Source organism: Arachis ipaensis, chromosome B6, assembly GCF_059453495.1.
Source record: "Arachis ipaensis isolate K30076 ecotype BB chromosome B6, ASM5945349v1, whole genome shotgun sequence".
Classification (NCBI taxonomy): domain Eukaryota; kingdom Viridiplantae; phylum Streptophyta; class Magnoliopsida; order Fabales; family Fabaceae; genus Arachis; species Arachis ipaensis.
This window is the reverse complement of record NC_142441.1, coordinates 2,264,976-2,289,343: the sequence shown is the minus strand read 5'-3', so window position 1 is coordinate 2,289,343 and position 24,368 is coordinate 2,264,976. Positions and strand designations below refer to the sequence as shown.

The 24,368-nt window shown below is 30.7% G+C and overlaps 3 protein-coding genes across 7 annotated transcripts; 2 read left to right on the top strand and 1 right to left on the bottom strand.

Annotated features, from left to right (window-relative positions):
* Positions 1 to 1,758: 1,758 nt before the first annotated feature.
* Positions 1,759 to 7,212, top strand: LOC107645176 (protein TIME FOR COFFEE). 2 transcript variants are annotated; one of them, XM_088490137.1, is made up of 11 exons: positions 1,759 to 2,428; positions 2,513 to 2,842; positions 2,941 to 3,056; positions 3,170 to 3,356; positions 3,466 to 3,718; positions 3,825 to 3,885; positions 3,979 to 4,216; positions 4,296 to 4,362; positions 4,488 to 4,557; positions 4,638 to 5,024; positions 5,144 to 7,212. In XM_088490137.1, exons 1-11 carry the CDS (start codon positions 2,230 to 2,232, stop codon positions 6,896 to 6,898), a joined length of 3,663 nt encoding a protein of 1,220 aa, XP_088346263.1. In that variant the 5' UTR covers positions 1,759 to 2,229; the 3' UTR covers positions 6,899 to 7,212. The 2 variants fall into 2 exon arrangements, with proteins under 2 accessions (XP_088346263.1, XP_016204629.2); XM_016349143.3 differs by having other exon boundaries at positions 4,485 to 4,557.
* A 2,413-nt stretch (positions 7,213 to 9,625) lies between these two features.
* Positions 9,626 to 17,780, top strand: LOC107645177 (ent-copalyl diphosphate synthase 1-like). Of its 3 annotated transcripts, XM_088490135.1 has the most exons (17): positions 9,626 to 9,697; positions 10,730 to 10,824; positions 11,959 to 12,148; positions 12,654 to 12,724; positions 12,920 to 12,997; positions 13,475 to 13,778; positions 14,665 to 14,848; positions 14,941 to 15,155; positions 15,230 to 15,350; positions 15,434 to 15,546; positions 15,631 to 15,857; positions 15,999 to 16,114; positions 16,291 to 16,389; positions 16,482 to 16,718; positions 17,006 to 17,129; positions 17,233 to 17,424; positions 17,530 to 17,780. In XM_088490135.1, the coding sequence occupies exons 3-17, from the start codon at positions 12,022 to 12,024 to the stop codon at positions 17,770 to 17,772; spliced, it is 2,451 nt and encodes an 816-aa protein (XP_088346261.1). In that variant the 5' UTR covers positions 9,626 to 9,697; positions 10,730 to 10,824; positions 11,959 to 12,021; the 3' UTR covers positions 17,773 to 17,780. The 3 variants fall into 3 exon arrangements, with proteins under 3 accessions (XP_088346261.1, XP_088346262.1, XP_016204630.1); XM_088490136.1 differs by lacking the exon at positions 10,730 to 10,824 and having other exon boundaries at positions 9,626 to 9,647; XM_016349144.3 differs by lacking the exon at positions 10,730 to 10,824.
* A 116-nt stretch (positions 17,781 to 17,896) lies between these two features.
* Positions 17,897 to 20,012, bottom strand: FAP1 (Chalcone-flavanone isomerase family protein). 2 transcript variants are annotated; one of them, XR_015885882.1, is made up of 4 exons: positions 19,567 to 20,012; positions 19,196 to 19,445; positions 18,349 to 18,939; positions 17,897 to 18,304 (listed from the first exon to the last, which is right to left on the bottom strand). XR_015885882.1 is itself a non-coding variant. In XM_016349146.3 (4 exons), exons 1-4 carry the CDS (start codon positions 19,949 to 19,951, stop codon positions 18,124 to 18,126), a joined length of 867 nt encoding a protein of 288 aa, XP_016204632.1. In that variant the 5' UTR covers positions 19,952 to 20,012; the 3' UTR covers positions 17,897 to 18,123. The 2 variants fall into 2 exon arrangements, 1 of the variants encoding a protein (XP_016204632.1); XM_016349146.3 differs by having other exon boundaries at positions 17,897 to 18,263; positions 18,848 to 18,939.
* Between the last annotated feature and the right edge of the window lie 4,356 nt (positions 20,013 to 24,368).

Sequence of the window (24,368 nt, the reverse complement as noted above, 5' to 3'; positions counted from 1 at the left end):
CACGAATTCTTTCTGCGTGCTAATTTTATAGGTTGGCAATCAACGGTTATAATTTCGTTATCTCGAATTCAAAAGAGATATACATGGTGATGATGATGACGGGATGATGGAATTTGCTACGTATTCAATGCTTTAATTTATAAAAAAAATAATATGCATTGTTTTTGTGTGATCGATTTCTTTACGTTATCCACTCCTATAATTATTGTATGAATTATATAATTCATTATAGTGTCGTCCAGCTGCTGAAAGTGGCAAATCATGCATGCATGAATGAGAACGAAAGCCTTGCATACATGGCAAAACTGAAATCACTTAAATTATAGAATGCAAGTTCGTCCATTTCTCAAAACAAACACCACCTACAAACAGAGAGAGGCACGGACATGGCATATGGCTCATGGTTATGGTTTCAGACCTTCATGTGTCCCAACAAAGTGACACTACTGCCCTAGCATTGAGCATTATTAATTATTGTCTTATTAATTCGTTTATACTATAGTATAGGGAAACAATGTATGTGAACTTATTGGATCGATCCATTATATATAGTTGTCTGTCTTATGATAAGGATATATGTATATAAAAATCCAATCATTCTGCGTATATATTAAAATTAACTATTAAAATTAATTATTATTATAAAATATATATTAAAATATAAAATATATATTTAAAAAATTAAATAATATATATATTATATATAGCATAATAATTATTTTTTAATAATTAATTTTAATATATAAATAATATTTTTGTTAAATTTGTCCATGCATTCTTCAATTATCAGTTTATCACCCATGACACTTTGCTGTGACTTTTAAGATAATATTATATATTTTATTTGTTTTTTATATTTAAATACAACATTATAGTTCGAATAAATAATTAAAACACTTTTAAAAAATTTCACCTAATCAAATTGTCCCTTAAATTAAATGATATGGGCTATATTAATAAGTGATAATTTATTACAAGTAATATATTGACTGAAAATAGAAAATAATATTAGAAAATTTTAAAAACTAATTTAATTAGGTAAAAAATTTGAAAACGTAATTTAATTAATGGAACCATTTTGACTATTTTTCATTATTATTCATACAATATATTTTTTTTTGGTCATACACTCATACATACAATATTATTTTAAGGATGATTCTTTTGACTCGATATTTTTTGTTACATGAATGTGAGTTGGCTTGGAAACACGAGGTAGTTGGTTGGCGGTGCCACCTTGTTTCATTTGAGTTTTCAATTTGTGGGTCCTCACATGCAAACCATTCTCAAATTGACCTGACATAGATTTGAACTGCTCAAATGGCCCATCAGGGAATCAATGGTCCACTACTCTCACTCATGCCATCCTCCTTCTTCTTCCTTCCTTTTTTCTTTACTAACGTAATTAATTATTTTATTTTATTTTATTTAACCATTCATTTTTCTTAGTACTACTTTATTCAATATCTTCCGTGGCAGTTGTACGAGATATTTCTTTTACGCCTTCCAACCAATAATCCATCGACACGTGCCTTGTAATTTCATCTCCTTCCTCCTTCATTTCACCGTACTAAAAGCACGCGCCACTGTAACGCGTGGAAGCAAGGGAGAAAAATGGCCAGGTGCCGGAGGACGTGTGCGCCATGCCAAGCAACTCGGCTCTTTAATTGATCAACCGTCCGATGCAAAACTAATCCAAGGGTGTATATTGCTCGATCATCGTTATTACGAAATCTCAGCCGGGCACTACTACTGCGCAGTGTGGACAGTAGTAGTAGCTTCGGATAGAGTGTGAAAGCGAAAGACAAAACATTTATTCCTTTTTAATTAAGTACCAAAAGGGAAAGATGAGTTTTATGTAATAATTATAAAAATAATTATGAATTTTGAATAAAAAAAAAAGAGGGAGAAAAGATAGGGAAGCGAAGTTGTGGTTCGAGAAGAAGACAAGGGAGATGAGAAGAGAGAAAAAAGTGATCGGAAAGCGGAAAGAAAGGCTGAAACAGAGGGAGAGAGAGAGAGAGAGTGAGTGAGTGTTTGGATGTTTTTATTTGATTTGAGGTTGGACACTTCGCAGAGCACTCTTTTCGGCGTCAACGATTCCGAGAGTTTCGCCGCCGCATGTGCAGGGATTCCGGTGAGTGACGCGTCCAATTCTCCCGCATCAGCCTTTGCGCTCAGCACCCACACCCACTGATTTCTCGCTTCACTTTCTTTACATCACATCACATGACACAACACCACCATCTTCATCTTCATCAACACAATAACAAGAGCAACAACAACAACAAGGGACGACAACGACCCAATCTCATCACCATGGACATTGACAACAACAAAACTAGAGATTCTAGAAGACCACTACCTTTCACCGCTAATGCCTTCCCTAAACGCCGTCACTCCACTATTCCCTTCCGTCGCTCTTCTCGTACGTTCTTATTTCTATTTTCTTTTTATTCATTTCTCTGCGTCTTTTGTATTTTATTAATTTTGAATCTGATTAACGTGGCAGAGGAGGGAGAGGTGGAGCTGGTGCAGGAGACGGAGACGGAGACGGTGAGGTTGAAGGGAAAGAGGGAAAGGGATCGGGAAAGGGAACCGTCCAAGAGAAGGAGAGGCTCTTACGAAGAAGCTGAGAGTGTTGCCAATGAACACCAAGACGGTGACGTTTTTGACGCCGGTGTTTCGCGGGAGCTTTCCTCAAATACGGCCTCGTCCTCTGCACCGGATTCAAACCATCGTCGGACGTTCAGCTCAACCCCGCTGCCTCTTCTTCCTCTTCGTCCTCCCTCCATCAGTCGCGAAATCATCGGTGTTACGGTTCCCCGCAAGGCTCGCTCAGGTCAAACCACGCTTTCATCTGAAATCAGAGTCCACTGTTTTTTGAATGCTTTTTCTAGTTTTTATCATTCTCTTATTTTTTTTGGCGGGCTTGTGCAGCTGGTGCAAAAAGGACGCATGCGAGTCCGGCGTTTGGAACATCGGAGGAGCAAAGTTCACGGAGTGCTGTAGCGGCATCATCACCTTCCTTTTCCAGTGTTTCTCTGAAGAAGATGGTAATTGTTCTGTGTTCTTTCTTTGCTCTTAAAAAACTCGCTCTTATTTTATCTTTTTTTTGTTTGTTTGTCGGGACTGAGTTTTCTGGTTTGTGTTGTTGTTGTTGTTGTAGAAATTGATAGGATCGAAGACTCGGCTTTCGGAGGAGTTGAAATTGTGTTCGTCAACTGACGAAGACATCGATATTGAAATAGCTGAGCTTCTCTTCGATTTGAAGACCTCCAATAGCAGCTATTATTCTTCTTCGCAGAAGCTGGAACCGAGTACTAGTCCATCGACTCTTCCTTCTGATGATGCTGGTGGGTTTAATTATAGGATCAGCTCCTCGAGTTTCTCTCTCTTTCATAATAATTATTTGATTTTTGACCCTTTTATTTTTCTTTCTACCTTTTCATTTTCTGTGATAAGACAACAAGAAAGTGGAAGATTACAGTTCTTCGGCTCTAGCTGCCCAATTTGTAAAAGTGGAGAAGCTTTCTGATGATGCTGACAATGGTCCTTGTCATGAAATTGGATCATCAGAGGCTGTAAAATTGGAAAATGATTTGAATTCAGGTGCTGGATATGACATTTTCCCAGATGGAAGATCAGAGTTCTTCACAAGTGAAACTCCTTCCAAATTGGATGTTAACAAACATGAGGATTTTGCTTCCATTAGAGAGTAAGCATTAACAAAAAAGGAAAAAAACTATATATATATATATATATTGGATTTCTTTGGGATTCCTAATTAGTGACCCCATTTGGTTGGTTGTTGAATTTGCTAGTGTGCCTGCTATTTCCGAGGACAAAGGCCAACGAGTGGACAAGTTTGAGATTGATCTTATGGTAGGATCCCTTCTTTGTTTGCATGGCAAATACATTTCCCCCTTAGTTTTTGCTGTCAAGTATATTAAAGAAGAATGGTGGCTTTGTGAACAGGCTCCTCCTCCTATGATGACATCCCCAGAAAGGGATAATTTGTTAATGTGTGAAGATAGTGTCAAACTTAAAGATAATGCAGAAAGACTCGCTAAGAAAGAGAAAATGAAGGAAGAAGACAAAGACGTGGCGATGGATGAGTTAAAACTTGATTTGAAGCCAAGCAAACATATCGAGGAGCAGGTTAGAAATATGGAGCAACCCATTAAATTCACAAACCTCAAAGTGGAGAAAACTGGTAACTTGGCACATTTATTATTTATTTATTATTATTATTATTATTGTTCAGAATTAATGTTTCTTATTTCCTTCTTCAGGTGAATCTAGTTCTGTGTCTTTGTCGACAGCGGTATCAGAAGGGCCAGGCAATCTCCTGGCTGTCAGGTATTACATCCTTTAATTCCCTTGGATTCTGCTTTCATTCTGCTGCCAATCCAATTTTACTATGTCATTGGTGGTGTGAATTTTGTGAGTTGACTTTTCTAAGATCAGTAACTGTTGATCAGCAGATACATGGCACCCATGCAGAATGTAGTGAAGACTGAAAAAACCACAGTTTCCGCAATGGCCCCGCAGGAGGTACTATAATTTTGAGCTAAATCAGTTCTTGTTGTACCTGTTTGAGTCTTTTCCTTATTCTCATGGATTTATTCATGCAGCATATGAGTTTTGTTCTCTCTGAACCTCGAGCAAAGAGATGTGCAACCCATCATTACATTGCTCGCAACGTCTTCTTCCACCAACAACGTACAAAGATGAACCCCCTTTTGCCATCAGCTGTTGCCTCTGGTCCTCCTCCGTGCAACACAAAGTACAATGATATCAATTGTATGCGCTCTGCAGGGAGTATGCTTGTTGGGAAGAAGTCTCAAAAACACTCAAGTTTGAACCAAAGTGTTGCACAAGAGAAGGGATGCGCTGCTACTAACGATTATAGTCTTGCTTCAGTTAGAAATTCTGCTCTTGCCAACTCAATAGATTCAACACAAATGAAGCAGCTTGTGCTTCAGCAAGGTTCACAACCAGGGTCAACTGGTAATCTAGTGGTATGATCTTGTCTTATTCTTTTGTAAAGTTCAAGAATAGGATGCCATGTTGTCTTATTTAATTGATTGCTTTGGTTGATATCATTTTGGAAATTAACGTGCTTTGATTTTGGATGTAGCATGGCCCTGCTTTCCTATTTCCTACTGGCCAGCATCAAGCATCAAAGACAACCACCGCTATTCAGGCCGCAGGAGTTAACTCCACCAGCAGTGCTGCCTTATCTAATAAATCCCATAGTTCACCCGTGGGAGCTCTTGGTACCTCCTCTACATTGGCAGGAGTTGCTGCTGCAACGGGCTTTAGCTCCCCAAATTTGACAGCCAATGACACTCCTTATATGACAATAGTTCCCAATAGTGGGTATCCATTCCCCTTCTCAACTCCTCTTGGAGCATCTGCTGCCATCAAGGGTGCAAGCCCTGCACAACCAACACCTATACTCAATGGGCCTTTGTACACTTCTCAGATGTTCCATCCTCTTCAACATCCTCACTCCCAATCATTGATTCAACCGAGTTATCTCAATGCAAGCAATTCAAATGGTTCATCTTCTCATAAGCAATCACAGGGGACACAAATCAATGATAATAGTGTTTTAACCACACCTATGCAACTACAGCTGTTACAAAAGCAGCACGCTTTGCTGTCTAATCCTCACAAGCATGATGAGATTGGGATGGCTGGAGAGAACAGTCCATCTATTGGTGGAACATCTTACTCCCAAAAGAATGTGTTTGGGCAGAACTTCACCATTCCGGTTCAGCCAGTGAACTTTTCTTTCAGGCCATCTGGAACATCAGATAATATTGTTGGTGGTAACGGTGGAAATTTCAGTGACAAGAAGCAACTGCCACAGGCTCCAAAAGGTGGAGATGATCGTATGCCATCTCAACCTTTTGCCATATCATTTGCAGCATTCAATGGTTCTGCTGTTCCTTCAAATCTGAACTTCTCTTCTCTGGCACAGAACCCAATGATATTTCAGAACCTCCCTGACATTGCATCATGGCAAGGATATCAAGCTGCAAGTGCATCTCACACTATGCAGCAAAACATTTATTCAGTTACTGAAGGGAAGTATGGAGGTAAGTCATCCCACCAAGATGATGAAAAGAAAGCCTCAACTTCTGGTAAGTCATCAACCAATGTGCCAACGACCCTTGTTTTCGATAATTCATCAAAGAATCTCAACTTTGTGCCACCTCCTATGAATGTAAACTGGCCCAGCCATTCCATGACTTCGACTTCAACAACCTCGAGTTCGCCACTTTCTAGTATTGCTTCAAATTCTCATCAACATCCACTACAGCTGTTTCATCTCCAGCAGCAACATGGTATGTTGCAGCAGCTACCTGCCATGCCTACTCAATATAAAGCATCATCAACTAATTCTACCATTGCTACAAAACATGTTAACAGTCCCACAGTTTTCTCGCAAACTCTTAATCAATGCAAAATATCTAACCAAGCTTCTCAGTCAAAGAACACATCTATTGTAACATCTGCTACCCCATCGCTGAATGGTTTTTCTTATGAGCAAGAAAGAGTTTTACAAGGTCACAGCCAAATATCTTTCGTGGGAAGTTACATGCCAGCCCTGCCACCCCAACAAGGGCAACAACTTCTGAGTAACACCCAGCCTTTTGGCACAAATTCAATAGTTGCAGGAACTCCACCTAATGGTGGTGGCAACATGAAGACAAATTCCCAAGGAAGCAAACCTGTTCCATCATTATCAATAAACACTTCACAGAAGCACCAAACTGAGAATTCCTCTGCCGGGAGCAGCCAGAAATCTTCCCCAGTTTGTGGGAGGAATGTGCCATCAATATTAAGTTCATTCCCCAGCCACCTGTCCGAGCTGAAGTATTAGAATTCACATGGCTTATTTTATTTCAACAAATCGGAAGAATCTCATGTTGGAAAAGGTGGAACCACTTGCTTTATATTTGTGGTGAATTGTGATAATGAAATGAAGTTACAATCGATTTGCGCCTAACAATTTTGAAATCGGAAGTAGGGGATTAGGAACTGCATTCTTGTTGCCTTCTATAAGGCAATTATTTGCAAGTTCACCATGAGCCCTAATTATGTAACACAATAACACATTATATGCAACAATTGTCGTGTGTAGATATATATATCTCTCTTCTTTTACTTTAATTCTATAGCAAGAAATGTAATTAGAATTTTTATCCCTTGTCAATTTTAGTTGAAAAATCTATTGTTCATTTAACTTCTGTTCACCTTTTAATATTCATGACCGGTATTTTTTGGATATAACAAAGCGAAGAATCTCATCACAGGCTTGACATGCTGCAGCCGTAAGGTGTTGGTTAAGTTTTAAGTTGGTTAAGTTTTAAGTTTTGCAAGGAGAGCAGACTGCAAAGTTTAAAAAGTGTCTAAAAAGATAATTATTTTTGTTAATTATGTTGTGTATATATTAAATTTATTGAAAATAAACTAAATTATATGTGTATTTATACATAAATATAAATACATATATTTTTATTAATGCAGTGTTATGTGATTGAATGCATCTGTGTAAAATATTTTTATATTGTATCAAAATTAAATTCTTAAATATATTCGTTAAAATATAAATGATTTTTCTTTTTTATGTAGAGAAATTAATTTATTATATATTTAATATCATTAAAAACTTTAAATTTTATATTTTTATATTTTTTTTTATATTTTTAAAAGTATCATACTTATAGTAAATCAAGATCCATGTAAAAAATTTTTGAATATTTATTGGTGATTGATGTATTTAAAATACAGGTAAGATTTCATATTTACGTGAATTACAAGCCATTAAATTGGTCAAATGGTTTAATGAATATAGTGGAGAAAATATAATTAAATTAAGAGCATGTAATTATTTTTTATTTGAATACGTAAGTAATTTGGCTAAATTTTTTCATAATGATAATATGTTAATATTGTAATTCATTTTTAGAATTATAGAAGTTAAATTCTAAAGTATATTCTGTATTCTTGATGTACTCTCAATTTATATATTTTTAAAAATCGAAACATTTGATTTTTATATTTTAAATCAAACGTACTACCTCTGATATTAACACTTTAACCATTTATAAATTTTAAAAATAATATTGTCAATCTAATATAAAAATAAAAAGTTAAATATTTTATGCCAAAACTATCTTTTACTTTAATCGATGATTCGTAGATTGGGTAAAAAAACGGTTAGCCAACCCGGGTGATCTGTAGCAAAATTTCCTCACTTTAAAAATAATATTGTCAATCTAATATAAAAATAAAAAGTTAAATATTTTATGCCAAAACTATCTTTTACTTTAATCGATGATTCGTAGATTGGGTAAAAAAACGGTTAGCCAACCCGGGTGATCTGTAGCAAAATTTCCTCACCTACCCTGTAGTTAATAAGTTTATCATTCAACTTGACTGAATTTAACATTTTCCAAGAGGATAATCTTCCTTTTTCTCCTAACCCATTATGATAAAATAACTCTACCTTGAAAAATCCGAGGCACTTCTATTTTCAGAGGTCTACTGATTTTAATAATTTAAAAATTTAGTTAATTTACATTTCACCCATATATTTAATAAGTAAAAAAAAGCATAGTATTTTAATATACAATAATAAAATATTTTAATTTTTATCTTTGATAATATTTAAAATATATTTTTAAATATATTCTTAAAATATATATTAATAATTAAATATAACACTTTTTTTAACAAGATGTTTAAATAATATTTCTCTCTCCATTATTTCTATAATATACATTCTCCTAGAATTAAGTAATATATATTTTATTTTATTTGATTAAAATATTTTTAATAATTTTAATTATATAAATAATTTAGTAATAATTATTTGGTTGATTTAAAAATATAAAATATTTTTATTATTTTACAAATTTTTTTACTTTTAATATTTAACTTGTTAGATAAATATTTAAATTAAAATTACTTATATGTTGTATGATTATTGATAAAATATTAAGAATAAATAAAATTTATTACATTAAAAATAAATATATATTTATATTATTATTAATATTATTCTTATTACTATTATATATAATTACAATGATTATTGAAGAATATTTTAAATAAAATAAATAAAATATATGTTATTTAAATATTAAAAAAAGAAGAAAATTAAAGAAAAAAATTACGATAAATTTAATTATTTTATTATTTTTTATAATTTTATTAAATATTTAATTAAATTTTTATAATTTAAAATTTTATAATTGTGTTGTTATATTAAAAAAATATATAGTTAAATCGTTATTATTTATTATTTTTTATAAGATAAATAACAATTTTAGAATATTTATTTTTAGAGTATTTAAAATAAATATTTTTAAAAAAAATATATTTAAAAAAAAGTAATAAATGATTTTTATCAAATATAAAAATTCAGTTACAAACTTTAAACTATAAAAATTTAATTAAGAATTAAGTCAACCAATAGAATAATTAAATTTTTAATATCACATCCTATTTTTTAAAGCTTTTAAAATTAGAATACGGATTGAAGAGAGAAAAAAAATCTATATAAAGAGGATTAGGATTTAATTACCTTATTCTTGCAAGTATAGTTAACTTCTCAATTCTCAAAGGTCAGTTCTGTCTGGGAATATCAATTTCTTCCTCGTCCCTCAATAGTTGTGTAAGCAAAACTTTCATGCGTCTCATTACTTTTGCTTCTCTCTTTTTCTTTCAGTTTGTGTTCTAATAGCACTTAACTAGGGGCTTGTTTGGGTGAGCTTTTAAAAAAAGATCTTTTTTTGAGTTATCTTTTTTTAAAAGATCTTATAGAGAAGTAAAAGTAATTTTATGTTTGGATATCTCATGTAAAAAGGTCTTTTTATCTATCAATTATGTTTGGGTATAACAGTATAAAAGTACTTTTTTGTTCATTTATTACATGAAAAACATCTTTTTTTTAAGGAAAAAAGATCTTTTAAAAAAATATGTAAATTACAGCTTCTCAAAAAAGATCTTTTTTTTATTTTACTAGTGCTTTTACTTTTACTACTAGAAATTTGCCAAACACGTTAAAAAATAAAAAAAGATCTTTTTTCATTGAAAAAAGATCTTTTTTTAACAAAATAATGGCGCCCAAACATGCACTAGGTACTCTCATTCTCCTTCTCACCCCATTGTGTATTCATCACTGTTCTCCACGCCATTGTTTACATAGTCTCTGAATATCTGTAAACTCCACTTAAAAAAAAGAAATAATTGATACTATTTGAGCTAATAGACTACAAATTAAATATTAAAATAAAATATTTATATTGATATATTTAATTTAAATTACATTTATAGATGAGTGACTTTTTATGGGATATAAATTTAATCCATCCAGTCATCGAATCATATCATATTATCGTTATAATTAAACTTTTTAAATTACATAAAATTCAGATTAATATATATTATAATTGTATTTTTTATATTTTTAAATTTATAATATGTTTACAAATTATAATTGGATGATATATCAAATTAATTTTAAATTATATAACTTTCTTAGATTAATTTATAAAATGAGATGTTAGAATTTGATTATTGGATCAATAAAATTCATTATGCATGAAAAACTAGCGTTATAAACGTAATATTGGCTATAAATCATATATACAGTGTTTTTGCATAAGTATTTCTTCTTAATTATAACTGACATTTTTTTTTGTAGTCTTCTGCATGAATATTGAGATCATACTTAAATGGAAATCTCTAGTTTGGTATATAACCTCTTGGAGTGACTACACGTACCTAACCAGTTTTTGGGTTAGTGACTTCGTACCTATCAAAGTCAAGGAGAGAATCATTATTAAGTTTTATTGAAAATATAAGCCATTAAGAGAGAAACCAAAGTATTTTTAATACTAATTTTCTATTAATTTTTTAACTTTTTTTTTTCTATTTAATAGTGGAAGTATAATAGATAAAAATTAATTAATGACGTTTTAAAATAAAAATGATACTTTATTTACAACCAAAATAAAAAAAATTATATATTTTTTAATTATTTGTTTATTTATTCTAAGTGTACAAAATTATTTTTAAGAGACATTCATGGTTATGCGATGTTCATTCTTTATCAGTATGTATGCTCATCTCTAGAATAAACCAACTTGCATTGTGGTTGTCACACAAAATAAGCAAAGTTAGTACATGTATTCTTGGGATATACATTAATCTTACTAATAACAAAGTTAGTGCGGAAACATATGTTAAATTTAAATTTTTAACACATTTATTAAAATATATTTTAAAATTTTTATAAACATTAATTATAACATACTTCTTAAGCCACATATTAATTGAATTTTTGGATTATCATCTAGGCTCTATTTTTACGAATATAATTATAATTTTTGAATTATCTGTGTAGAATTTTTCGTTGTGCTTTTAATTATGTAATGAAAAACACTTGCATGTCAGTGATTTTTAATCTTTTTAACAGTATAAATACTAAATTATCTTAGTTTATGTGTACAAATTTTTTAATACAAACTATATAATTTTTATGAGAAAAATCCTTATAATTATGAGTATAAATTATTATTTGACCAAATGGTAATAAAAAATAATAATATTTATTAATTATATATAATTATTAGTATATAATATCACATCAACAAAATTAAAATATGAATATTCATTACAAATAAGTGCGGGTAAATGTTTATAAAAAAGAAAAAAAAAAACATTTTAGGTCATCAAAGACATTTATTGATACGGTAGTGGGTCATCAAAAAAGTTAATTTATTTGAAAATTGTTCCATGGAAAATATGTACTCATTAAATCCAATTGTAATTTACAAAAAACACAATTTGCAGTAATAAATTATCAATGAACATAATTCTCTAAAAATATGGTTTGAAATGGTACATAATCTTCTGTCACACTTTTTACAGGACCAATAGAAGTACAATAGACCATAGAACACAGAGGCAGCTAGAATCTGCGGCAACCAGTGCATGATGACTTCTCAATTTCTCTTCAATCTAGATCATACGGTTCTTTACTCTGATCTTAGTGCACCTTCACACAAATCTAGATTTGGATTCAAGTTCTTCCTTCAAGGTCCTCCTGCTAAGTTTTGGGGTATGTTTGTTTATATATGAATTTTGTTCTCTTATTTAATATATATATATTTGATTCAATTTATCTTAATATATATTATCTATACATAAAGAACGTGCATAAGATTATTTAATGTTTGTAAATTAGAAATTTCTACAACATAAGGTTCGTGGATTGTGTAATATGGAAATGTCTCATTCTAGATATTTTTTTAAAAAGCTTTAAAAGCTTCTATGTGCATATAGTAGTAAGTCTATATGTTATTATATATTATATAATTTTATTTTGGACTAAAAAAATTATCTTATACTAATAATTAAATTGTTAAACATACTTAATGTCAAATTTAATATAGGTAAAAATTTTAAATAGATAAAGCCTAATATAAATACTCAAATTAGTGTACATAGGTGTTTTTGTATTCACCAATCCCACCTTTTTTTTTTAACAAATCAATCACTTAGCTTGGTTGGAACATCATCATTTCTAATAATACGTACATATTCTCACCAAATCATTATTGAAGGAAAATATGCAAAGAAAAGTGGTGGATTTCGTCCAATATCTGCAGCATCACATCCAGCTCTTGGATTCAAGGTCGGTGGACAAATTTTTTTTGTTAGTTTATGATAATATTAATATTTAGGGACTATACAACTGCTGTTGTTAAACATTGCTTTTTCTCTTCAATTCATCGGTTAAGTTATGTACGAATGATTATTAAAAAGTATCCATGTGTTTCACATATTATGAGTACATTATTGGGGACATATTAACGGTGAAGTGTCTCAGGAGGGTGGGCCGTACTTCAAATGGCTACAAACTTTGAAGGACGACGTTGAATCAACTGAGGAACATGTTTTTCATCAGGTAGATTTACATGCTTGCCCTTTCAATTTTAGTACTATAACTTTAATAGAGGTTTAGGTGATTGACACTTTTTCTTTGATTTTCTCTCAAATCAACACTAATCTAACTTTCTTCTTTTTTAGACTAGGGATGTTTGTCTCTTAACATTATTATTGTGTCTTTACAACTATATCACATGTTGCATTAATTAATAAGAAGGAAAATTTTATTTTCTATAAATTATATGGTGCTTAAATCTATGTTAGGTTTCAACTGCTTTAATTAATTTTGTATTTATTTATATATTAAAATTTGAAAGAGAATATTATTCTTATTATTCTTAAATTGATAATGCAATCTTATTTTAAAGATTTTGTACGTGAAAATTTCTTACTAATGCAATTGTCAATGAGAAACGTGATGTTAGTTACTACATTTAATCCATAAGAAGGGTTTTATTTGGTTTGTGATGAAGTGGTGATAATTATATTGTATAAGGTGGTGGTGACAAACGAGATAAGAAAGAAGATAAATGTGGTGAAAAGGATGTTAGGGTCAATGGAAGATGGAGAAATAAGCATATCAGCTTATGACACAGCATGGGTTGGTCTGGTGAGAGATGTTAATGGCGGAGGAGGACCTCAGTTCCCATCTTGTCTTGAATGGATAGCCAGTAATCAGCTTTCTGATGGTTCTTGGGGTGATGCTCAACTTTTCAATGCCCATGATCGCATTCTTAACACCTTGGCTTGTGTTATTGCATTGAGAGCATGGAATTTGCACCCCCAAAAATCTCACATAGGTAATTGATTCATCTATAAATGCCACCTCATCTGTCATCTATATTTATTTATTTATTTTTATTTTCCATACTATCTTCAATCAAAAGTTTTGTTTAAGAGTTCGTGGTTTCATCAATCTGTTTATAATAAACACAATTTTGACATTTGTATTTTTTTAACAATTAAATATTTGTTTTTTTTATTTTATTAATAAAAAATAATTTAAATACACAATTTTTTTTTTCAAAGACATTCAATTTATTTTATTCATCAAAAAAAAAATTTGTCCAAGATGAAGGACATAAGCGGACAAAAGAAAAAAAAGGATTTTCCAAAGAGTTTCACTCACAGCTAAGATAAAGTAATTAAGTAAACTAAAAAAAATAAAAAGGTATAACAAATTAATAAAAAACTATATATATTTATGTATAAATATTTTTTATAAATATAAAAAATATTTGATATATAAATAATATTTTTATTCATCTATTATTATGTATATTTGTATGAGTAAACACTCACTTAATCTTCAACAAATTTTAAATTCAAAACTTTACTTTTCAATAAATTTGTATTTTTTAAAAGTTAATTATTCGTATCAAATAAATTTGTTCTTCTATTATTTTAAAGAAAATTAATAGCTTATAATGATATTTTTTTGAGTTAATTCTTATAATAAATTTTTTTAAAAATATGTATATTCAAAAACTTGATTGAAAGCCACCTAAGGTTTAATCTATCCAACTGAAATAATTTTTAATGACTTTAAAAAAATATTAAAAACTAAAATGGCTTATTCGAAATTTGTTTGGGAGCAATTTCTATAAAGTTTTTTTTCCACTAACTATGAAATACACCGTATATAGATATATATTGAAGAACGACATTTTATTTTTTATATCACAGGGCTGAAGTTTGTGAAGGAAAATCTAAGCAAGCTTGAGGATGAGAATGTTGAACATATGCCAATCGGGTTTGAAGTAGCTTTCCCTTCTCTTCTCGACTTGGCTCGAAGTATGAATATTGAAGTGCCACATGATTCTCCTATCTTGAAACAAATCTTTGCCATGAGAGACCTAAAACTCACGAAGTACATATTATTGTTACCGTATATACTTTATTGTATTATATATTAATTAATGTTTGTGACATAATATTAATATGGTTGGTGTGTTTAATTAGAATACCAATGGAGGTGCTTCATAAGGTTCCCACAACACTGCTTCATAGTTTGGAGGGAATGGCAAACTTGGATTGGAAAAGACTCTTGAAATTGCAGTCACAAGATGGTTCATTCTTGTTCTCTCCATCATCCACAGCCTACGCTTTCATGCAAACCAATGATGAAAATGCTCTCAAATATTTGGAGAAAACTGTGAAAAGGTTTAACGGGGGAGGTAGGTAATTACAACAATGCCCATATATATATAACACTATTTGGATCATAATTAATTATTACTAATTTTGGCAGTTCCAAACGTTTATCCCGTGGATTTATTTGAGCACATTTGGGCTGTTGATCGATTAGAACGTTTAGGTATTTCAAGATATTTTCAGACAGAAATTAAAGAATGTATGGAATATGTTTCAAGGTAAATTCGTGGGATTGTTTGTTTTAGATTTTGACTTATTTAAAATATGTGGAATATTATTGTAAATTAATCAAAATTTTCAGATATTGGACCGAGAAGGGTATTTGTTGGGCAAGAAATTCGGAAGTTCAAGATATTGACGATACTGCAATGGCATTTAGATTGCTAAGGTTACATGGCCACCAAGTTTCACCCGGTAAAATTAGAGCTAAATTTGACAATAATATATCAATGGTTTTAGAAATGATTAAATTATTAATTATTGTACTAAATTTGATAGATGCATTCAAGCATTTTGAGAAAAGTGGCGACTTCTTCTGCTTTGCTGGACAATCAAATCAAGCTATAACTGGGATATACAATCTTCATAGAGCTTCTCAAGTGTTGTTTCCTGGAGAGAAGATTCTTGAGAATGCCAAACTTTTTTCGTCCAAATTTTTAACTGAGAAACGGTTGGCTAATGAGATAGTGGATAAATGGATCATAACAAAAGATTTGCCTGGTGAGGTGGGTTATCATTTCATTACTACTGATGATCATGTTTTATTCTTTTTCTTGTTTTAATTTTTTGTTGTTAAGACTTCTTTTCTTTTCTTATTTAATTTTGCCAGAGCATTTGTTAATTAAACTTTTTCTAATATTTTATAGGTGAGCTATGCTTTGGATGTGCCTTGGTATGCTAGCTTACCCCTGTTGGAGACAAGATTTTACATAGAACAATATGGCGGTGAAAATGATATTTGGATTGGCAAGTCACTTTACAGGTAGAATTAGTTCTTTAATCCAGACATTAATGGATCAATTAATATTATGTGTTTTGCCACACATGACATGGTTACATAGCTTGTGAGAAATTATCTTTATTTTATTACTCTTTGATTTTAGTGTATGTGTATTTAACTCTTATTTTTCACTCTTAAATGAATTGCTCTTTTGATAGGATGCCATACGTGAATAATGATATTTATCTGGAGCTTGCTAAATTAGATTACAACAACTGCCAAGATATGCTCTCTGCAGAATTGGAGAAAATCCAAAGGTGAGGGCTTCAATTATATAATATTGCAACACTTTTTTTTCACAAAGATAACAAAAAATTGAACTTACAATTTTGGCAATGGAAATTATTAGGTGGTACTTGGAAACAGGATTAGAGGAATTTGGAGTGAGCAAAGAAAGTGTTCTGCAAAGTTATTTTGTGGCAGCAGCCAGCGTGTTCGAGCCTGAGAGGTCCCTAGAGCGACTCTCATGGGCTAAAACCACGACTTTGATCGAGACATTGAAGTCCTATACAGGGGATGAAGAAGCAAGGAGGGCTTTTGTAGAACAATTCAATAACAGCATTAACAGACAAGATTTTCCAAAAAAGTAAGGATTTATCTAACTTATGCTCTAAGGGTACATGTTAAGTTTACAAATTAAAAAAGTTTGTATTGTAAATATAAAAAATTTAAATTTCTAATGCATTTGTTTTAAGTTTATCATGTGCCCTATGTTAACTAAACCCCCTATGTAAACCAAACCCAAAAAGTAAATAGATTATTAGATATCTTACTTAGCTTGAGAAAATTGAATCTGTGGTAAATATGATATACATGAGAGATTCAAGTTGCAACACATTCAATCTTACCTTGCACGTGAATTTACTACTGCAGGTGGCTAGATAAGAACAACAAAACAGAAAAACTTGTTTGGATTTTGCTGATAACTATTGAGTATCTTGGATTGGAGTTTTTTCGAACTCGTGGGCAGGAAATTTCTCATTATTTGAATCAAATTGTGAGTATTCTTTTCTAGTGACACACTAAAATGTATCTTTCTTATGAATTGTGCATAGAATGGTAATGTGCAAGAATGTGAACATTTCTTCTGAATTGGTCAGTGGGAAAGTTGGTTGTTTAGTTGGCAAAAAGAAGGAAGCAGTTCCACAAGGGAAGCGGAGCTGATTTTGAAAACCATACATATAATGAGTGGCTGTTGGTCACAAGAGCTACAGCTAAATCTTCAGTATCAGAAATTGCTGCAAGTCACTAACAAAGTTTGCCATAAACTCAGATGTTACCAAAGTAGTAAGGTCAGTTGTAACAAGAATAATACAATTAAGAAGTTTCTAATATTATGCCAACGTCCAAGATTCTGTTGCTAAAATTTTATAATTCTTAAATTTTAAATTTGTTAGGAGGCAAATGTGAATGGCAGCTGCAACATGAGTGGAACCAGAGTCACCACACCACAAATAGAATCAGAAATGCAAGAGCTTTTGCAAACAGTGCTCCAAAATTCCCCAGATGGCATTCAAAATCAACCCCGTGTTAAGAATTCATTTCTTCTGGTGGCCAAGAGTTTCTACTATGCTGCCTATTTTGACGATCAGACAATTATATCACACATTGACAAAGTTCTATTTCAAAAAGTGATGTAATTTTCGTCTTTCATTCGGATTTGGGATATAAACCATGAAACTTCTAAGATGTCACCCGTGTTTCCTTTTTTTCCCAGCAAATCATCATTTATGCAATAAAATAAATCATCAAAGGCATGGACACTTTGATAAGATAGTATGAAATATCTTAGTTGTTCTGAAGCTCTTGACACTCGGCCAGGGAGATGTGTAACATATTGTAGTGTACTTGACCTCTATGATGAGATATTAAATAAACCATTCCTTTTACAATCAAGAAGTGACCTAAGGTATCATCATCAACAAGGTTGATTTTACAAGTAATGAAATAAATTAATCCATGCAATAAGGTAATTCTTAACTAAATAGTGTCTACTTCTGGAGGTAAGACGCCAAGTTGAGCTCGATGTCTTCTTTGGCCTGTTTATCAAACGGTTCCTCACCCAGATATAAATCTAAGATTGACTTACACAGGAGTTTACTCTGGATGCTTCCCACATCCTGTCCATCAACTACAACAAATAAAGATAATGTCAAAGCCTCAAATGTATAACTAAAATACAAATAAAGATAATGTCAAAGCCTCAAATGTATAACTAAAATACAAATCGTATGATGAATGGCACATTCATTGAACAAGATGCTTACAGAACATGCACAGGAAAAAAAGAAGCACCTACCTCCACTTTGAAAAGTTCTTAAAAGAAACTCTAAACAAAGACAAACCTCAACCATTATCTGTTATATTTATTATACTTGCCATTTTCTGTTGATAGTAAGAAATATGCTTTATAGGTTTGATGGAGAGCTTCTACATGATCAAATTGTCAACCTCAGAATATAAAATATGATGTATTATTATAGGGAACTCCTTAAGTTAATAAGTTAGACTAAGCACTAATTAAAGAAAGAAGCAATCAGAAATAACAGATGCATGAGTTCTCAACTGAATCTTCCGAATTAATGTTCAGAAGACCTGAATTCTCATCATACACATAGTTCATCAAGCATAAGAGAAATAAGTATGCACTACATTATAATTCTATAAGTTAAGAAGATGGAGATGGAGACATGCACAGGGATAAGGATATCTTACTTGATGTGCGGAGAACATAGCCCTTCTCTCTTGAGATGTTAATCACAGATCCTTTTGGTATTTTGATTTCATCTTTGAATTGTGCAGTGAACCTGTACCACAGCTTGATAATAACTAATTATAATATGCAACAAAAATTCCCCCCACCTAGTTGGTCCGAAATTATATATAATGCTCTAACCTTTAATAAGATTTTTGAAGCATTCTAGATATATATCCACATGTATGCTTAGTGTTCAACAATTTGGAAGTGAATCTAGAATTTCATGACAAGTTTAACACTAGTACACATAATGAATGATGACCACTTCTCAGGATAATAGGATATGAAGAACAAGAATGCTTTACCTTTGAAGCAATTCCTTATTATCCGATCCACCAAACTTTTGCAGCCTGCTACCTACAGATTCCTCAAACGCAGACCGCACGGTACTAATGCTCAATCTTCCATACACAATTTGAAGACTAACGGTCATGGATATATCATTCTCCAATATATCTTCAGTGAACTCCTTATTTCCCTTCAATTCCAAAGCAGAAAGCTTCTCAAATTTTCCAGCAAGACATTCCTTTATGTCATTGTCATCAGCATAAACACCTGCAACAAAAAATTCCAAATCCGAGCATATATCGGTAACATTCTAGATTTGCTTTATCAACACATTCTAAATACTTAGAATTTCAAATAATAATTGAAGAGAAAAAAAAGCGTTGTATACCGAATGCGTAGACGTCAATGTTCTTCAAACCGAAAACGCTCTTTCTGCGCAAGCCAATGCCGCAGAGCTTCTGAGAATCGCCGAGAACGGAAGGGAACGTTGCTCCGCTCTTGGACTCAACGACGGGGACGGACATGTCGGCGAGGCTAAGGGTACCCCACGCGGGGAGAGAAGTACGGTCCGAAGAGAAGAGGAAGTTAAACGCGCTCTCCAAGAATTGGCGGTGAGAGGAGGAGGAGGAGGAGGAAGTGAGGACGACGAATGCTGCTGTGGCTCCGACGGCGGTTGCTCCAACTGCGGCGGCGACGGGGAAGGAGGAGAGAGGGCGGGAATAATGAGGTGGTTGGGTCTGAGAAAACGAGAAGGGGAAGCGCAGTGACGCCATTTTTGTTTTATTTTCGTTACTAAAAACTCATTCAGCGGTGAATAGTGAATACACGCTTCATTACACACAGCCAAAATTAGTTATAAAAACCAAGTCTAATAATCGGTGTTATATGGATATAAAGATTTAAATTATAATTTTAAGTTGTTTTGTTAAAATTAATTTAAATTATAATAATTTAATTAATAAAAAAATATGTTATGTATTGTTTATTTTTTTTTAATTTAGTATTAAGTGTATTATTTCTAAAATAGTTATTAATCGATTTTAGTAATTTATTTTTTTAATAAATTAAACATATATACTCAATGTCACAAAAAAAATCTAGTAATACTTAGACCTACCAACAAATTTTATATGTTAATTTATTGTTAAGTAAGGACATATCAAAATTAGCTTAAAATGAACAATAAATCATTAGAGAATTTTAATGCACAAAGTTTTTCAATAAATAATAAATAATTTAAACCCACTAAAAAATAACTCAACATTCTCATTTGATGTCTTCAAAATATATACTTGAAACAATATTATATCAATATTAGTATACAAAATTATATGATTAATATAATTTTAAAATAGTAATCAAGAGAATAAAACAATCCGATTTTTATGATAATGTTAATATTCTCAAGTTATATATGTAGAATAAGAATATATTACCCATTAGCACCTAGAATTTGTCAATTTTTTTAATTGGTAGTAATAAATTTGATTAAGAGAATTAGAAATTATATTTTCATTACAAACTCTCAAAAACTTCTCTATATACCACATTCATTGTGCAGTTAGCTTCCAAATGTCCGTGATCTTGCAACAACATTCGCAGTCCATCTTTACTCTTTACTCTTGATAACGCAACATACAATTGACCATGGTTGAAATCTAGCCTTAGAAAGTATATTCCAACTTTTGATAGAGTTTGTCTCTATTTATTTTCTTCTTTGAAATCTAACCGGTAATGTTTCGTTATTTGGAATTAGATTTAGTCTTGGAATAAGAACAACACTTTCAACTTTGTTACCGGTTAAAGTCTTGCTTTCTATCACATGATTTTCCATTCTTTTAACTTGCATTCTCGTTCCATTGCACAAACCATTAGTTTGGTCTTATTCCGCAGCAACATAACAGGAGCGCCAACCTTCATGATCAACTTGTGTGGTGGTAGACCTAAATAATTTATTCCATTTAGAATCTCTGGTGAGAAAGCATCTTACTTAAATTCCATATTTCTTTCCTCAACGCACACAGAATCAGAACTTAAGTAAACTCTTTTTTTGTTCAGTAACTCGGTAGTTATTTTGATGTTGACATCAGTAATACAATCCGGAGTTGGTGCAAGAATTGCTCTATCTTTAAAATAATTTTCAACGGATAAATTGAATAACATATCTAAATACACAAAATCAATGAGTCATCCAAATTTATCTCAAAGTTCTTAACCAAAATTTCATATGGTATATGAACGATCAATTCACCATCTGTTGTATCACAAGCCAAACCATCACCAATTTTGAGTAGCCATTCTGCAAAATTTTCGAGTTCTTGTATGTTGTTTTCACCTAGTGACAATATCATATTTTTTGTAAGCTTTAGAAGCTTACAATTATGCCACAAATGCCACAAATATGAAGAATTAATAAAAGATTGAATTATATCTTGCCTTGAACTTTTAGAAATCATAGGTAAAATTTGTTTAAAATTTCTTTCGAGGACAACAACTTTACCTCCAAATGACAAGTGAGAACTATACGAATCTGAGCACCTCAAGATGTCTCTAAGACATTTGTCTAAAACTTCGTAACAATACTTACTTATCATTGGAGTTTCATCCCATATGATTAATTTGGTCTTAGTTATTAACCTTGCAAGAGGACTTTTCTGTTTAATGTTACACAAAAAATATTCATTTATGGTCAAAAAAATTTTAAACCTTGAATGTGCAGTTCTTCCATTAGGCAACAGAACAGCAATCCACTTGAAACAACATTTAAAATTATATCTCCTCTAGATCCAATTGAGCATGATATAGTTGACCATAAGAATGTTTTTTCACAATCGCATTGACCATATAAGAAGAAAAGTCTACCCATGTTACTGCTAACAGCACCTATTATTTGATCGTATACAAATTTCTGTTCATCAGTTGGTTTTTCTAAATACCTACTTGGTTCACTCGCAAGAGCATTAACATTAAAATTCAACTCTTCCATTATAATTCTGTCTTCTAAGCTGAACACCAAATTTTCTGGAGAATATGACATTCCACAATATTCTTTCAATAACTTGTCATTTGACTAGAACAATTCTTCAATTTTTGCAAGTGCAATATTTTTTATTTGAACTTATAACATCATCAAATTTGTATTTTTTAAATTTAAAATAACATAATTAATTAAAATTTTATTAAATAATTGATTAAAAAAAATCTAAAATGCATTGTTAAATAATAAATAACAATATCTCTTCTGAGTCAAATTTAATTATGACTAAATAAATAAAATAGATAATAATTAATATTATTTTTTATTTTTTATATTTAATATTTACTGTAAATATAAAAAATAAATATTTAATAAATAAAAATATGAGTAGAAAATGGGTAAACCAATATGTTTATTAATACCTTAAATTTTACAAAATGAAGAATAAGTATGTATTCGATTGCTTAGTGATCACATAAATAATTGAGTAATTGAATTACAAATTGATTTCACAGCGTGCACCTTATTTTTTTCTCATTTCTAAATAAAAGGGGAATTAAGAGAAATAAGTAGTAACTTAGCAAGAGTATTAACATTAAAATTTAATTCTTCCATTATAATTCTGTCTTTTAAGTTGGACACCAAATTTTCTGAAAAATATGATATTCCACAATATTTTTTCAATGACTTGCCATTTGACTGAAGCAACTCTTTAATTTTTGCAAGTGCAATATTTTTTATTTGAACTTCTAACATCATCAAATCTATATTTTTTAATTTAAAATAATATAATTAATTAAAAATTTATTAAATAAGTGGTTAAAAAAATATAAAAAATGTATGTTAAATAATAAATAACAATAGGTCTTCTGAGCCAAATTTAAATATGACTAAATAAATAAAATAGATAATAATTAATATTATTTTTTATTTTTTTATATTCAATATTTACTGTAAATATAAAAAATACAATACTTAATAAATAAAAATACGAGTAGAAAATGGGTAAATCAATATGGTTACTAATGCCTTAAATTTTGTAAATTAGAGAATAAGTATGTATTCGGTTGTTTAGTAGTGATCACATAAATAATTGAGTAATTGGATTGTAAATTGATCTCACGGCGTGCACTTTATTTTTTTCTCATTTCTGAATAAAAAGGGGAATTAAGAAAAATAAGTAGTAATATATAATAAAAAAAATAAAAAATGTTGCATATAAATAGATAATTGTTATAAAATAAGATCTCATTGTAAAATATTAAAATGTCTCATACTGCAAATCATGAAACTCAACCACAATGTAGTGGCTATTTCTCTCTATTTTTGACCATGATATAAGCTCTTCTTTTTCTGGTCAAGAGTACAATAACATCTAATTAAAAAAAAAACTGAATTAAAAGCATCAAATTAAGGACAAATAAATAAATAACATTATAAATTACTTATAACTTAAAAAATTTTTACCAATTTATTTTATATTAAACGATAAAACTAACAATATATTAATAAAATGATAAACCTTTAAAAAAGGTCACAATACAATTTCAAATATTTGTATAAAATAAACTGTTAAAATTTATGTTATCGATAAAATGATGCTATTATGTAATTTTTTTGACAAAAAGTAAAATAAAAAAATTGTGTAGCTTAATACAAATTAACTACGTACCAAATAAGTTAGATTGTTCATTTGTTTGTCTCAATATATTAGCATGAGCAAGAAAATTGAAATGATTAGTAGGAATTTTACGATTATCGACCATATTTTTTTTGGTGACTGATTATCGACCATATTTACTATACATGACTGCTTCTTAAAAGTTATTCTACACATGTGTGCAGTCGAAAGATGAATTCCACTTGATTCCTCAATCAGAAAATTTCAAAAGATATAAACCTTCTCTTCAATTAGTTCATTCTCAAACATCTTTGCCAAATAATTCTTGATTGAATAATGAATTTTATCATACTATAAAACAAATTAAATATAAAAGCTATTAGCACTTATCAACCTATTAAATTGCACTGTCTTTGATTTGTGTAAGGGTTTACTTACCAAATAAACTTAAAATACGAACAAAAAATATTTATAAATTGGACCTAGCATCACTTGAAAGAATCATGAAAAATAATCAACTAACTTTATCATCTATGATAACCATTTTTATGTAAGCAGTCTTGCTCTTGTCAAATTTAAATGGGACTTTTCA

What these genes read in the sequence shown, in the direction of transcription:
- LOC107645176 (XM_016349143.3), top strand. Translation starts at nt 2,230, where the DNA reads ATGACACAACACCACCATCTTCATCTTCATCAACACAATAACAAGAGC. An exon ending in AGTTTGAGATTGATCTTATG is followed by an intron (nt 3,886 to 3,978) that starts GTAGGATCCCTT and finishes CTTTGTGAACAG; the next exon opens with GCTCCTCCTCCTATGATGAC. An exon ending in GGCAATCTCCTGGCTGTCAG is followed by an intron (nt 4,363 to 4,484) that starts GTATTACATCCT and finishes ACTGTTGATCAG; the next exon opens with CAGATACATGGCACCCATGC.
- LOC107645177 (XM_088490136.1), top strand. Translation starts at nt 12,022, where the DNA reads ATGATGACTTCTCAATTTCTCTTCAATCTAGATCATACGGTTCTTTAC. An exon ending in CTCATTATTTGAATCAAATT is followed by an intron (nt 17,130 to 17,232) that starts GTGAGTATTCTT and finishes TGAATTGGTCAG; the next exon opens with TGGGAAAGTTGGTTGTTTAG. An exon ending in GATGTTACCAAAGTAGTAAG is followed by an intron (nt 17,425 to 17,529) that starts GTCAGTTGTAAC and finishes TAAATTTGTTAG; the next exon opens with GAGGCAAATGTGAATGGCAG.
- FAP1 (XM_016349146.3), bottom strand. Translation starts at nt 19,951, where the DNA reads ATGGCGTCACTGCGCTTCCCCTTCTCGTTTTCTCAGACCCAACCACCT. An exon ending in AATAAGGAATTGCTTCAAAG is followed by an intron (nt 18,940 to 19,195) that starts GTAAAGCATTCT and finishes GCTGTGGTACAG; the next exon opens with GTTCACTGCACAATTCAAAG. An exon ending in CTATGTTCTCCGCACATCAA is followed by an intron (nt 18,264 to 18,847) that starts GTAAGATATCCT and finishes TATTTGTTGTAG; the next exon opens with TTGATGGACAGGATGTGGGA.